This window comes from Trematomus bernacchii, unplaced genomic scaffold (assembly GCF_902827165.1).
Source record: "Trematomus bernacchii unplaced genomic scaffold, fTreBer1.1, whole genome shotgun sequence".
NCBI lineage: Eukaryota > Metazoa > Chordata > Actinopteri > Perciformes > Nototheniidae > Trematomus > Trematomus bernacchii.
In genome coordinates, this window is record NW_022987332.1 from 135,822 (window position 1) to 151,714 (window position 15,893).

At 42.2% G+C, this 15,893-nt stretch overlaps 1 protein-coding gene across 1 annotated transcript; it reads left to right on the top strand.

Moving 5' to 3' along the window:
• Positions 1-10,158: 10,158 nt before the first annotated feature.
• fgf19 (fibroblast growth factor 19) lies at positions 10,159-14,347 on the top strand. Its single transcript, XM_034127557.1, has 3 exons — positions 10,159-10,369; positions 10,462-10,565; positions 13,873-14,347. The coding sequence occupies exons 1-3, from the start codon at positions 10,159-10,161 to the stop codon at positions 14,188-14,190; spliced, it is 633 nt and encodes a 210-aa protein (XP_033983448.1). The 3' UTR covers positions 14,191-14,347.
• The last annotated feature ends 1,546 nt before the right edge of the window (positions 14,348-15,893 follow it).

Below are 15,893 nucleotides of genomic sequence, written 5' to 3' on the forward strand. Positions count from 1 at the left end.
ATCCCTGGATTCAGAGAGTCCGCCGACTCGTCGTGGCCCCGCAGTGCTGTCTCACATTTCCCACACAGTTTAATACAGGTGATGATCCGACCCAACACGTACCTGTTTTCTTCCACCTTTCTATTATGATCATCAATGCCGCGTCTGTAGGCGCTGTCAATCTGAGCTGCAACATTCACCCTTCCCAGTAATCCCAATTTTACGGCATTTTCCAAGTGACTGTTGCTGCTCTCATGCTTCATTGTCCTCTCCGAAAGATGCTTTAAGTCCTTGTAACCTGTCCTCGACCAAGTACCTTGATCTTCACCAAAAAGCAGGCAAGGAAAGCAAAAGAGGGAATTCTTCTGGATGCTCGCCGTTAGCCATTTCTTTTTAGCAAACCACTCAGCATTAAACCCGCGGTTCACTTTGCCCACAGTCTGGACCATTTGGAAATCCGGTGGATGGTGGGCACCGAGGCGCTTTACCTCCAGTTTCTCTCCGAGACTAAGTGTCTCAAATGTGTGCTCCAGTAAATGGTCAACTTCATTCATTTTCTTTCCGTTTTTTACTTATTTTTAATCGCTGGTGATGTTAGCTATATGCTGCTCTCTCGTCTTCTCTTCACACTACACGTGACGTTTCGCAGCACTGCACACGTGACATATTTACAGCCAATCAGTTCTGAATAATGTGAGCTGACGTATGGTGGGGATGGCACCTCTGTGCCCCTTTGGCCTTTTTTTTTTTGCCACACACATTACATTGAAAAATACTCTGAGCATGCGCAGTGTAGTTTTTACAGTCACTGTTCACTTAAACAGTGAGAGGGAGGGGCAGAATCAGGTTTTGTCCCACATGGCTCAAAACGGCACTGTAGACACTAATTAGAAGAACACAGACTAAAACAGCAATGTACAGACGAATCAGATGATTAAACATGACCTTAAAATATATTTTATATATTTTTTTATTTCTTTTTTTGCATCTTTTTGCATTTTTTATTTTCATTATGTGTAATACCTTCTGCTGACACTAGGTGGGGCTGTGCCCCACCTGCCCCTAATGACCAGTCGCCACTGTATACGCCCATTAGCCGCGTTCACACCGGAGTACTTTTCACCGTACTTTTCGCGTTTAGTTCCGTTAGTACCCCCCTTGTCGCGTTCACACCAAAAATCGTACTTAATCTCGGGAACTTTTACCCCCATTTTTAGAGCCCGCTGAGAGATCGTACTTTCCTGTGGGTGAAAAGTGCCCCAGTGCTGATTGGCTGGGCGAATTGCAAACCACGCCCCGTACAACTGTGAAAATGTTTTGTAGAGCCGCCATTGTTTTTCCTCGCTACAAAACCCCAGCGCACCGACGGAGAGAGTAGACGGAGAGAGTAGTTTGTTTTTTAACGCAGTTATGGCAAACATCAGGAAATCGGAGCGATGGAGTGATGAGGAGGTATCAGCGCTTCTGGACATCTACGCCGAGGACGCGACCCAGGGAATGCTGCTGAAGCCAGTACCCAACTCGAAGATGTTCGATCGTTGTTCGAACAAGTTGCTTGAGATGGGAATCTTGCACAGCGCCATGGCATGCCGGCTGAAAATAAAGAAACTCCGGCAGGACTACAAAAAAACTAAAGACTGGAACAATAAAAGTGGTAACGACCGGAGGACCAGTAAATGGTTCGACCGCTTGGATGCTTTGCTAGGCCAGACCTTCATTCTCAGGTACAGCATCGAGCCTTGATTCGGGCAGTATGGCATCGGAGGCTGCTCCAACGGCGGATTTAGAGGGCGACCACGACGAAGGTAAAAGCAACTACATGCACTGGGGTTTTAATCTGCACAATAATGGTCTCAGATGTACTTTTATTTGCTCAGTAGATCAAGCTAGCCATGCTAGGCTGAACTAGCTAACACTGGCCCCGAGCTGGCTAATAACATCTAGCTAGCTAGATATTCTCGGCCGCTATGAAAACGTTTTGACTTGTGAATAACTGTGCAGTGTTTCTGTAATTTGCTTCACTAACTCATGGCACTAATCGTGTGTTTCAGGCGAGGAAAATCAGCAACTCTCAGGATTGGAAACAAGCGAGCTTGGCGTTGAAGATCAAAGCGCTTGCTCGTCTCCCTTACCAGCAACCAAACGCAAAGGTACACATACTGTAACTTTGTCTTGAAAGAACGTTACGCATGGAACTGATGTTCACAATCATGTTTATTTCCTTCTTGGTACAATTATGAAACAGCGTGAAAACGTATTCGCCTAGACCGGCATTTACACATTTTCGCGCCTTTTTACTCTCTCACAAACATTGTAAACATCCGGGCTAGAGGTCACATGACTTCCGGTAAGAAATCGCTTCCACTTGGAGCATATATCGCCACCTACTGTTGATTTATTAAATGTTTTTATTAAATCCTTGTCCTCAGACCAGTGCTTTTGAAGAATTTGAAGATCAGCTTGTTTGCTTCATTTCTTGATTTACTTTCATATATTGACTTGAAATCCATGTCCTTGATGTTGAGTTGTTCCAGTGCAGTTTTCAGAATGAGTCTTTGTCTGTTATAATCCGGGCAGCTAAAAAATACATGATGTATTGTCTCTGGTTGTTGATCTTGTATCTTGCTTATTTTCCCCTCTTAGGAAAGCGGACACAGGATGCACTTTTCTTTGAGACCGTCCAGGCGTTGGAGGACCGGCGTGCCGTGGTGAATGAGTCGCTGCGCGGAGATCAGGTGGTGCAGTTCACCAAGGCCCAGGAAACGGAGGACAAAATGCTCACCTCGATGGAGCGCCAGGCAGAAGTGTTCCAGCATGAGGAAGCGTCGGCGCAGCGCGAGCGGCGCCAGGAGCTGCGCCAGGAGCGGCAGGATGAGCGACAAGCTGCATTTAATACTGGGTTTCTGGAAGTGCTTTCCCAGCTAGTGAAAGCCAACAGGTCTTCCTCCCTTTAGTGGCCACTGTTAATGTCTGCTGCTGAGCCTATGCCTAGTTTAGGCATAGTTTAGTTTAGTTTATTTGGTATAGTTTTTGTAAATACTGACACACGACACACAACTTTGCACTAAGGTGTGTATGCTGCTGAGACTATCCCCACACCTGGGACAGTTTTATTTGATATTGTTATTACTGTTATCACTTTATTTTATATATAATGTTTACTGACATGTACAACTGACACTTTATTTACATTAAAAATTGTTCTATTTCATGTTATGTCTTGAGAGTGCAATAAAGAAAACTGACATGGCGATTAAACAGATCCTGTATCTTGCTTATTTCTGACACTTTATCTTTAGTGACCTGTGTAGCATCCTATACATCACATGTAAGTGATTATTCTGATACCATCATGTTTCATCGGTTATAAACTGGCAAAGCTTTATTTGACATTTATTTATCATCAATGTTGCAACCTTGTGGAGGAATGGCAGCGGCACATACACAAATATGATAATTTATATCATTTTAAATATTATTTGACCTAAACTTTTAATTCCCCCCCATTTCACACAACACAACATGGAGTCCACTATGGGCCAAAACTAACATGTATGTTTCCATTTTTTATGTTTTTATTTCCAAAATGAAACCATAAAAAAACTAGGGTTGTGAATGCTAGGTTAGTATAATCATAGGGCAAAATAAAGACTTTGATGCACCAAATGAAACTAGGGGTAGATGGTGACTTAGTTTGAATACAGTCACGTCACGTTCAAAATGGCCCATGTAAAAAGTAAAGTGCTCAAAAGCAGCTAGTTTACTATGAATTCAAGTTTACATTAAAAAGCAGAACAATTATCAATACATTTCTGAAGTTATTTACCGATTTCTACATTCCCCTCGTCTCCGTTTTCAAGATTTGTTGACAGCAGAGCCGTATAATAGAAGAGTTACGACATAAAAATTGTTCTATTTCATGTTATGTCTTGAGAGTGCAATAAAGAAAACCGACATGGCGATTAAACAGATCCTTATTTTATATTGTTATTACTGTTATTATATAGTACAACTGACACTTGATTTTATATTGACAATGTTTACTGACATGTACAACTGACACTTTAGTTACTAACATGTATGTTAGTTTTGGCTACTATTACACTATTGTAATGTTGCCTGTCTTGACTGCAAAATGAAAGAGAGAAACAAAAGCACTGTACAAATGATCAGCTTTATTGTCAATGTTTACATTTATTGTTTACAATGTACAATTTACACGCTGTTCAGATGCCTCATAAGGGCTGTGCGTGTGTCTTGCCCCCCAGCCTCGGCAATGGCTGGCGCTGGCCCATCAAGCTGGGTCGCCGGTAAGGCAGTCCATTCGTCCCTGTACTCATCATCATTACTTTCACAAAGGTTATGTAATACGCAACATGCTGCCACCTGGATTTTGATCTTGTCCATCTTGCAGTCGTTTCTTTTCATCAAGCACCGCCACCTGCCCTTCAGTCTGCCAAAAGCGTTCTCCACCACCACTCGTGCTCGGCTTGTTTTGTGATTGTACACAAGTTGCTCGGGTGTGAGCCTTCCTTGGAAAGGTTTCATCAGCCATCTTTGCAGGGTGTAGGCTGAGTCACCAAGGATATAGTAACCCACATCAAGGGTGTAACTTTGGTTTGAGAAGTGGGGGGGACACAAAACAGGGGGTCCTCCGCAATGAAATATTTTCTCAATTTAGATCCATTTCCTGCCTTTCTACAAATATATTAGGGACTATAGTGTTAAAAATCCAAGAAAAATGTGTAGTGTATATAATGAGTGTGCACACTTATCTAGTATCCTATCCATGTGAACCTGTTTTATTTGTGATTACCTGACATCCTCTAGGGGGGTCCGGGGGCATGCACCCCGGGAAGATTTGTTTCTTTAAATTGAAGTTGAATGCATCAATCTGGTGCACTTTGAGGGCAACATTAAGAGATTTATGGATACAGTTCTCAACACTCATATGAACAGAACTGTATTTATTTCAATAATCAAAAAGCCATTAGAATATGCTCACAACCAATAACACATCATTGATAAACTCCTCTCTCCTATCTTTATCTTACCTAGTCTGCATTTTTTTTTTTTATTTATGCATATTTGACTAATCACTCCCCTTTCAAACTGTGTTTTTTATTTTTGTACTGACCTATAGTACACATTGGAATGATTTATTAACTTATTTTATATATAACTATAGATTACATAGATGGAAATATTTGTTTACATAGATGACCAAACCGTTTGAGACCCACTGAGATAACTAGACTAAAGTTTACAACCTAATCACTCAGAGAGTCCTTTACCTCCCTGAGCTGACATTATCTCTCTCAGTCCGACAGGAGAGGACTCTCCCTCTCCTTATTGTTGAAACAGCTTCTAATCTCCGTTAGCTCCGAGCTAGCACCAGATGCTAACAACAACCCACGTAACTCTCTCAGTCTCTCTCTCTCTCTCTCTCTCTCTCTCTGTCTCTCTCTCTCTGTCTCTCTCTCTGTCTCTCTCTCTATTTCTCTCTCTCTCTCTCTCTCAGTCTCTCAAAGTCCAACAGGAAAGAGCTCTCCCTCTCCTTATTGTTGAAACAGCTACTAATCTCCATTAGCTCCGAGCTAGCACCAAATGCTAACAACAACCCCCCGTAACTCTCTATGTCTCTCTCTCTGTCTGTCTCTCTCTCTTTCTATCTCTCTCACAAGATGCGCTCGTGCCACACACACACACAGACGCTCCTCCGTGACGATGACCGCTTGCGTAAAAAAAAAAAAAAAAAAAAAGTGGGGGGGACACAAATGGGATTTTGAAAAGTGGGGGGGACATGTCCCCCCTGTCCCCAGTGGAAATTACGCCCATGACCCACATCATGTCCACCAATATTCCTTGTTACATGAGGAAGTAGACCACCCTTATCCACAAAACTACACAGTGATGACATGCCTAACACTCTGCTATCATGCATGCTACCTGGTAAGCCAACAAAAACATTCCAAAAGAGGCCTCTACCATCCACAACACCCTGCAGGACGAGCGAGTGCCAGCCTTTGCGGTTGAAATACTCGTTGTGGTATTCCTCTGGTCTCAGAATGGGGATGTGTGATCCATCTACTGCACCTACACACTGTGGCACACCCCATCTGCGCTCAAAAAATAACGCCATCTCCTCTAACTTCTCAGCGTTCGGCCATGGCATGAACTCACAAAGGAGTATGCTCACAACAGAGGAGCAGAACTCGTGCACACAGTAACACACTGTAGATCTGCCGACTCCAAACAAATGAGAGATGGTCCTGTACTCAGAGTTGGTCGCAAGTTTCCACAGTGCTATGGCGATTATTTTAGCCACAGGGACACACTCCCGGAAGTTGGTGTCGCTTCTCCCCAACGTTGCTTCCAGGCGACTACAGAGGTATTGGAAAGAGTGCTTGGACATTCGGAAATCTTGGATCCACTGCACATCGATGTACGTTGGCACCACGTTCTCCCACCAGGCCGAGGTTCTATTGTTCACCCAGAGAGAGCGCGGGACACGACGCGTCCCGTAGTATTTGCATATCTGGAACACATACAAAGGCGCAAATTAGCTCTACATAACTCCACAAATCCTACATTAGATAGTATTAATAATTTACTGAACTTACCATTGCTGTTCTTAGGGCGTGAAAACGCTCATCGCCATCAGCCATCCTACGGTGAAACATGGCAATCATGTGTGCTTTCCGTCGGTCAATCCTTTTCCTAAGGCTTTTAAACTGCCTTTGATGCTGAAGAAACTTTGCGATTATAGCATTCGATGTGTGGCGGCTCCGGATTTGTGTCGGACGCCTAATAGGCTCAGGCTCAGGCCGCATTAACGAAGTTACAAAGCTGTATAACATGAGCACAAACAGCACAACTTCAGTCGACTCCATCTCCATCATGTCTGAGGTCGGAAGGTAAACAACAGACAGTATACGCGGGAAGTTTTTCTTCTTCTTCTTCTCTTGTTTTCTAGCGGATTGCAAACAACTTTAAGGTGCATACCGCCACCTACTGTACTCGCCGTGAAGTGGTTTGTGGCCTGCCAGTAAAACCAAAGCAGAAGAAGAAGAAGTGACGTCAGCGGCTCATTTGCGTAATCTTCCCTCAGGGAAAAGTACTCCGGTGTGAACGCGATCTGTACTAAGTGCCCTGGGGTTAAAAGCGCCGGGGCTCTTAGTGCCGGAACTAAGTACAGGAAAGTACTTGGTGTGAACGCGGCTAATGGCTACAAATCAATATATGATTGGTTGATCAAACTGTCAATCCAATCGTACACTCTCCTTCAGTGTAAGGGCCAGGGCATTCTATCAAGGATATAGAATACCTTGGTTGAAGGATATTCATCCCAGAGGCCCAGAAAAATATCTGATTGGTTGCATTTTTTTTCACGCAAAACCACTCAAATGCGTAGTGCATGGACTGAGAAAGACAAACAAATCAACGTAACACTGTAATATTACAGATCAACAACACAGATACCATTCTCATTTATTCATTTTATTTATATAATTAAATCGATTTTTTTTGTTGGTTTTATCTGAGTGTTTCAGGGTATTCTCTGAATACCCTGAAGGCCCTGAGGGTTCACCACTGACTATCACCATTGTTAGCACTGCTACCAATACACTGCTATCCTGATGACCTTTGTTTATTCTTTATTATTATTATTCTTTATTATTACTATTATTATTGTACAATTATTGTTTTTATTTGTACTTCTTAGCTGTTGTTTTTCATTTATTTGAGCTCAGCCCTGATGGATTATTTTAAAGGGTTGGGTTCTGTTTTTTGTTGTATCCTAAGTGTTAATAACTATGTAAAACTGGGTAACTAAACTTGTAAAAGTATGATTTGTATGCTTCAATATCACAATAAAAAAATTGCTCCAAAAAATAAACATACATAAATAATGTATATGAAAAGATTATATAAATAAATAAATTAAAGAACAAAAAAGTTATTTATTATAGCTCGTCAAAAGTTGACATTTGCAGACATACATCAACATTTCAGAGGACAGCACTTTGGTCTTAAAACAGTGTGTTGTGTGTATTAGCTTTGGCCTTTTTTAATGTGTATAGATATATTTATTTGATATGTATTGGTTGGTTGATCTGTCCATCACTTTACCAACCCTTCGTCATGGCTCTGCCTTTGAGCATTGAACAGCTTATAAATAAATAAGTAAAACAAAAATTAGGTGCATAGTTTTACGTATAAACATGGGCAAAGCCTGATATTAGGCTGTTCATGGATAGTACCAGATTATAAATTATTGTATTCTGTTTTGTATTGGTGTCATAAGCTGCTTTTCAATACTGAAGCGGTATAGATATAGCCTTAGATGATACAGATACATAGAGAGGAACATCTCTTCTTTTGGCACGTTTTCCTTTCTCCACTCTCTTCCTCCTTATCTGCCTTCTGTCTGTGTTAATGTCTTGTGTGTATGAGCCATCCTTTTGTCTTATACTAATAGTTATCATTACATTTCTTCCATGAAACTTGGATTGGCTTAGTTGTGGCTTTGAAAATAGCATTCTTAGGCTGCCATCTAGTGACAGAAGCTGTGCACATATTAAAGGTAAAAATTGAAAAATAACTTGTCAAAACGCCATAACACAGAGAGGATCAATTTACAAATCTAAAATCCAAAAGTTAAGCTTTTGAAATCTGAGCCTCAGGTTGCATGCTGGTGAATTGCAATGTTTGCTGTCCATTACAGTTTAACTTGGATCTGAAAGCGAGGCCAATGAGCGGAAGCACAGGCCACAGCGCGATAAGAGCGGAAAGAAGCCTGTTGTTTCAGTGTGACCCAGCCTCACAGCTCGCTTGGATTCAGACCAAACTGCAGACTTTACCCTATCCACAAATAAAAAACTTGCAATTTGACGGTACATTTGGTAGCACTTTATGTAACATATTTTTTGCAACGTGATCAATATAAGACACACATGTCTATAGGCAAGGTTCACTGAGAGTGGACCTGTTGCCTCTGCCACACACTCCACACACCTGTTGCCTCTGTTGCCACACACAACAACAATATCACTACTGTACTTTTACTACTACTACCTCTAATAATACTAACACTACAACAGCTATTACTACTGTTTGTATGTTAACTACATCTTCATCCAGGGCTGCAGACAACACTCAACAGAAGCCGAGTCAAAAGTAAATGCACTGCATCAATATAGTGCTTTTCTTTGTGACCCTCAGAGAGCTTTTCATATACAAGTCAGTATTCACTCATTCACACACATCCATACAGAGGCACAGTGCAAGACCGAGTACAGCTCTGTCACGAGAACCATTTCCCCCTGGGATTATTAAAGTATTTATGTGTGTCACTGCAGATAGTTCACGACTACTGCATTGTTTCATTATAGTCATTGATACTACTGGTACTGATTTATAACCGTGTATAAAATACAATAACACATTGCCTTGCCTACTACTGCTTCTACTACTACGACTACTACTAATACTACAACAACTCTTATACTAATACATTGGTATTTCCTTTATTTATTAAGGAAGCAAAACCACAATGCAAATCACATTTCCTGTACATCTATTACAAGTACTACAAGTAATAAAAGTGCAAGTACCGATTGGAATGTTAATGCACAGTGTAGCAAATTCAAAGTACTTAAGGTAGCGGGAGCTGATCCACAACTGTGACACATATTAAAAAATCTTATCAATATAAACTACAGTCCACCACTGCGCTACTAGTATTAGCAAAAATACATGCTGAGGGACCTGCTTTCATTATGAAACTGCTAGTTTGGTAGCCGTTACCTCTCCTCTCGTGAAGTTGTAAAGAGTACACATTTAAATCTGTGGTTAGGTATGTATAGTCGTATTGAAAAAGGTTTCCTGCCACTTAAGAAAATGTCATGAGTCAAATGTTATACACAAGAAGGAACACAACAAGTATCTTAGCAACACAACTTGGCCGAGTTTTGAATGCAGCGAGGGGCTCGTCCCGGCCAATGAGAGCTGGGATTCAGTTGGATGGTGCAGGGGTGTGTTGTGGTCTGCTTCGTGGAACTGGCTTTGGGGAAGAGGGTTATCTCCTGCTGATAAGGGTCACGTTTAAAAAGCTGTGTGAGGATGAACTCACTTCACACTGACGGCAGGAGGGAGCCTCACAGGATTTGACAAACCATGCTGCTGCTCGTGGTCTCCGTGTCTCTCACCAATATGTTCTTTGCTGTTGGAGTGGTTTGCGTGCCTCTGCCTGAACAGGGGCCCCCCACCTCGCACCACTGGGGCCCGGTGGTGCGGCTGCGGCACCTGTACGCCGCCCGGCCCGGGCTCCACCTGCTGATCAGCGGGGACGGACAGGTCCACGGCTCGGAGCAGCAGACCCCACACAGTAAGTCCAGCACTTCAGAACACCTGCTGCTGAATCACTGGTGACTGCAGGGGCTTGTGGGAGTTCTCACTGTGATCCACATGTGCCTGCAGGCCTGCTGGAGATCAGTCCGGTGGAACCAGGCTGTGTAGTGATCCGAGGAGTCGCAGCCTCAAAGTATCTCTGCATAGAGCCTGACGGAAGGCTGTACTCAACGGTAAGATTCCCCATGACAGACTGTGTTTATTCATAATGTTAAATATATATATTTGCACAAGTTAATTATTTGGGATCAAATAATTAATTCATTTGTTTATTCATATTCATAAAAAGACACTAATGTAAATGAAATGATAAGTGAGGTCAAATATAAATGTGTCTAATTACCACAACAGAGGGGAAATAATAATAAGGCTGAATATGAACCAATCAGTCATTTCATATGTATCTAACTAGTGTACAATCCTAATAGAAACTGTATTCTATAGTCCCATTTGAAATGTATTATTGTGAAATCTTTGCTTTACTGTAACATTTTATAACTGCAAAACAATGAGCTCAAACTGATGTTTTCAAATTAGAATAACTTTAGAAAGAGCATCATTTAACAGATCTCCACACATTTAACAGAAATGAAATGTGACTTTCAAAAAGAACACACCTTTCACCTCCTGCCAGCCGATATCACATACTGTGATCTATATATTTTCACTGTAAAAGCCACTTCAGCACTTTATCATTTCACTTAAATTGATATTCTACCTTTATGCTCAGGGGAAAGCTATACTTTATGTACTTCCAGTTTAAATGCCAACTTTTCCTATTTGAGCTTCTTCACATGTGTTCACTGGGTGGTTTCAGCAGCATTATGTGTTATCCTCTGTTAGGCTGCTCTACTTCATTCCATTAATGTTGGCTATTTTTTTGACTAAAATAAGATCTAAGATGAGATAGATAGTATTATTGTTCACTATTTACTATTGTTACAAAAGAGTAAACCAACGGTTATCTTTTATTTATTCTATTTATTTTATTCTAAATCCACCGTGTACAGTCTAAAACAGAATTGTCACCATTTGACACGCTGTACCATATTATATCTTCAGATCATTCTCATCTTTAGTTCTTTGGCAGGTTAAAATAAGACAAACAGTACACAATAAACACATGATGCAGAGTTATACAAAAACAAACAAAATGATACATTGGTGTCGGGTAAAGTCATGAGATCAAATCCAAGGTCAGTGACAGCGCGCAGCAGCTTTAAAAAAAAAATGAAAGAGCTTTAAAAACGCAGCAATGTATCTAAAAGAAATGTGCTTAACCGACATATTCAAACATTGCTGAGGAAATATTACTGTAGCCTGCGACCTGAAGTTTGCTCTTCATGTTGTTAATCTGCTCCGTGTTGGGAAAACACTGCAGGCCAGTCAGTCATTCATTAAAACGGCTGGTTCGTGAACTTTTGTCCGTGTGGTACAGGGCAGGATGTGTTTGCAAAGTGAAAAGCTGAATGAAAGTCAGCAGCAACAACAACCTTGGCCTCTGACTGGCGCTCTGATGCCAAAGCAAACAGCCGTCGAAGAACTCGCAGCCTGATTCACATCTGTTTTGGGCTTTTTCTTGATAAAAGGGGCCTATTGAATTGAATACTATAGAAAAGTGCTATTTTAATTTAGGAATCACTTTGCTGTCCCAGCTACTTTCTTACCTGCAATCATACCAGTGAAAATAATCAGCTTAGAGCTTAAAAGGTCCCATGTCATGCTTTTCCGGTTATTACCCGTCCCCTTGTGTTATGTAGCTTTGTCTGCATGTAAACGGTCTGCAGAGTCACAAACCCTCAAAGTACACCCTGTAGTGAGTAAAACTCTAACACAGAGAAGACCTGTCTATGCTGCCCCAGAACGCCTCGTTGGACATTTGTCTTTTTCCATTTGTTTCTTCCTGGGTACAGTGACGTGCCCATACCCAAATGGACCCATTGGTCCGTGGAGCTCCTCGCACACACACACACACTCTCAGCGGCGAAACGGTGACGCGCTGGGGGGGGGGTGGGGGGTGGGGGGTGGTGCTAGTGGAGCCTCGCAGCGGCGAAACTGTGGCGCGCTTAGACTGAAGGTGCGCCACGTTTGGGGGTGCGGGGGTTGCGGGGGCTAGTGGAGCCTCGCAGCATCCCCCCCTTCCCGCGTCCATTCGCGATGTCTCGTTGTCTCGCAGACCCCACGCAGCAAGCAGGAAATGAACCCAGCTCACACTGTCCGCTCCTCACAGCAGCGAGCCGCGCAACGTCCCGCCAACACGGCACCCAGACCCCACGCAGCATTCTCATCTGTTTGTCATTACTGGTGTCATTTTCTGGTTGCTAACGCCATTGTAACACATAATCACTGATGTTCCGCTGTAACGGTGGTGACCTCATCAGAACAGAGTGGGCGAGCTGACCAATCAGTGGGCTCACAGGGAGGGGGGGGCAGGAGCTCCAACAAGGCGTTTAGGACAGAGAGTGAATACACATACTATACAGAGATGCTGTATGAGAAACCAATGTGAGTTTGGAACATTGAACAATGTAAATCTATTCTAGTAGACCTCAACAATGGAATTATGATCAGTAGAAATGGCCATGTCATGGGACCTTTAATATAAAAAAATATACATGGGTAGAAATGTCTAGTAACATGTTAAGGTAAATGGTGATTGTTTTATTAATTAACAGTTTAAAAAATACAAATAAAAGTACATTACATTACATATCTTTTGGGGATTTTCACTCTGATCTTTCACTTTTTTTTATCTTATCTCAGTTGTAGGGGCTGTACAAATATAACTGACTTGTTTTGAGAATATTTATCACATATATTCCTCGCGAGGAAAAGACTCAAGGATTTAAAACCTTAACGCCGCTACAGTTTGATTGGAAATGCTAAAACATTTAGCACAAGAAGTGAAGAGTCATAAGAGTCAAGAGTCACCTACGGAGTTACCTGAATATGTCAATGAGTATCCATCCAAAGATTGCTCACATAAGCCAATTGAACAATGTATATTAATAGTATAGTAAATAGGTATAAACATTGGGATGACACTAGTGAAATATGTTGAAATGCAAACAAAAGGAAAATTGGATGAAAGTGTGCTTCTAGTATGAGTAAAACAAAGAAATCGATTTTTATTAAAAAGTGAGTTTTATATAAAATTGTGATTTTCAACATTATTTATCAGATAAAAAAAGTGATTTCAATGTACAAGTAACATTCGTAATACATTTAATATTAGTGTTATTGCACGACAGTGGTGTTTACATCCTTGCACATTGGTGTAATTTCACAGCTGGGGTGTCATTTATGTAGAGGCTATAAAAAGCCCAATGGGTTTTTTGCATCTTGCGTTTGTCATTTGTTATATTATGTTTGTGTATTATTACATTGTGAAAAAGCATTAAAACCATGCATAGAGAGTCATAGAACACTGTAGTGTAATTTCAGAACCTTGTGATTAACGTGTGACCGTATGTTCCTCAGCCCACCTACAGCAGGGACTCCTGCACCTTCAGAGAGCAGATCCTGCCGGACGGCTACAGCGTCTACACCTCGGTCACACACGGGGCCCTGCTCAGTCTGGGAACCCCACGGCAGAGGAAGCAGGGCCGGGACCGAGGCATGCCGGCTCTGGCTCAGTTCCTCCCCAGGATCAGCAGCCTGGATCAGGTCCCGGACCCTGGACCGGATGTCCCTGAGCAGCTGGAACAGAGGAGGCCGACAGAAGAACCTGTGGATGCCATGGACTCGTTTGGGCAGCTCTCTCAGATCATGCACAGCCCCAGCTTCCACAAGAGATGAGACAGAGTGAAGGGACAGCAGAGAAGGGATTTGTCCTGAGGGATCTTTGTCTGAGAGCATGCACCCCTCCCTGCATGTTGAGGTAGCAGGAAGTGAGGTTCAGCCGGCCTGCACCCAGAGAGGCTGCTGGGACATCCTGCCAGCACCGTCCCGTCAGACCTGCCTGAACTGAGCACAGTGTGCTACGTACTAAGTGTCAGGGTCCATTCTGTCACTTTCAGTACACTTCACATAGAGTTGTGTTTGAAAAAAGACAGCAACTCTGGAGTTACTGTAGAAATAGCAGTAGTAACGTCCCAACTGTATAAAATCACAGTAACCAACAATGTACTGTAGAAGATCACAGTAACCAACAATGTACTGTAGAAGATCACAGTAACCAACAATGTACTGTAGAAGATCACAGTAACCAAAAATAAAGAACCAACCGAAAAACCCCATTTCTAGAATAGCTAAAATATCTAAAATATCTTAAAGTGGACCTATCATGCTATATTTAAATGATATATTGTAGGGCCATACCTATATAAGGTATATTTATACGTTTCTGTTTTCAAAATACCAAACAGATCATGCATTTTAGCCATGCCTCATTTCGCTCTATGTGCTGTTTGCTGTCTACGGGTCTGATTCTGTGAGCTGCAGCTGACCACGCCCCCCTGCAGGAGAGGGGAGCCGTGCTCTGATCAAGTCAGAAGAGGGGGAGAAAAATAGATCTCCGTCCTCCGTGTTTTATTATATAGAGTCGTTATTCATTTGTTTTAAAGCTCAATAAATAACAAAGAAGACCTTTGACCGGCACTTTTCTAATTTTGTCTTGAAGATTTAAACTTTAACGGACATCTTGACCGGCGAATGAAACTGAAACTGAAACTCTGCCGCACGGTCCCCTCGTTCCTTGGAAGAGGCGGAGAGGTGGGTGTTTGTCATCTGCTGGTGGACTAACCGGAGAGAATTACAGTGCTTGCCTCGACGGGGAGGGATTGCATTGAATTAAAGCAGCGGGAGCAAGCGCTTGCCTCGGGGAGGGAGAAAAAAAGCCACAGCGGAGAATAAACAGAAGGGTAACCATGGTAACTATGGGCGGGAAGTCTTCTTCGCTGCTTTTGTGGCAGACTACAGCGCCACTTACAGGCCTGGCATATGTACTACAGCATCTCCAGCGCTTTCGAGCGGCAATGGCCGGCCGTGGCACAACCCCACATTCCCCTGATAGGTGGAGAGTTGGCCCAATAGCCGTAGCGCCACTTCTGTGACGTCAGTGAAGTGTTCAAATCTGGATCAGTCTGTATCAGATCTGTTGCAGCCCCTTTTTTAGAGATTTGGGTATGGAGGAAAATAGAGAGGGTTGTGTTTTCTGACACTTGGTGAGTTCCCTGGAACACCGGGGACACATATTCATGTATAAAAGACGTACAAAAGTGCATTTTGCATGATAGGTCCCCTTTAAATAAACCAATATCTTTTTCTTAATATACATAATCTTGATGCAGTGTAATTACTAGTTTGGCTATACTAGATATTGTATATACTTAGTAGATATATATTTTTAAGACCCTATGTCTTTGCAAACCGGAAGAACTACAAATGTGGTGCTGATTCATACAAAGAATGTGTCTTGGCATTGCACCTTAAAAACGCAACACAGAGGAATAAAAATAGACAAAAGTAAGGTAATAATCATCATTTGTATTATTATGGCG

Bases quoted from the DNA above. Each gene is read 5' to 3' on its own strand.
- fgf19 (XM_034127557.1), top strand. From the start codon at position 10,159: ATGCTGCTGCTCGTGGTCTCCGTGTCTCTCACCAATATGTTCTTTGCT. The intron at 10,370-10,461 runs GTAAGTCCAGCA...ATGTGCCTGCAG, and splicing joins GGAGCAGCAGACCCCACACA to GCCTGCTGGAGATCAGTCCG. The intron at 10,566-13,872 runs GTAAGATTCCCC...TATGTTCCTCAG, and splicing joins ACGGAAGGCTGTACTCAACG to CCCACCTACAGCAGGGACTC.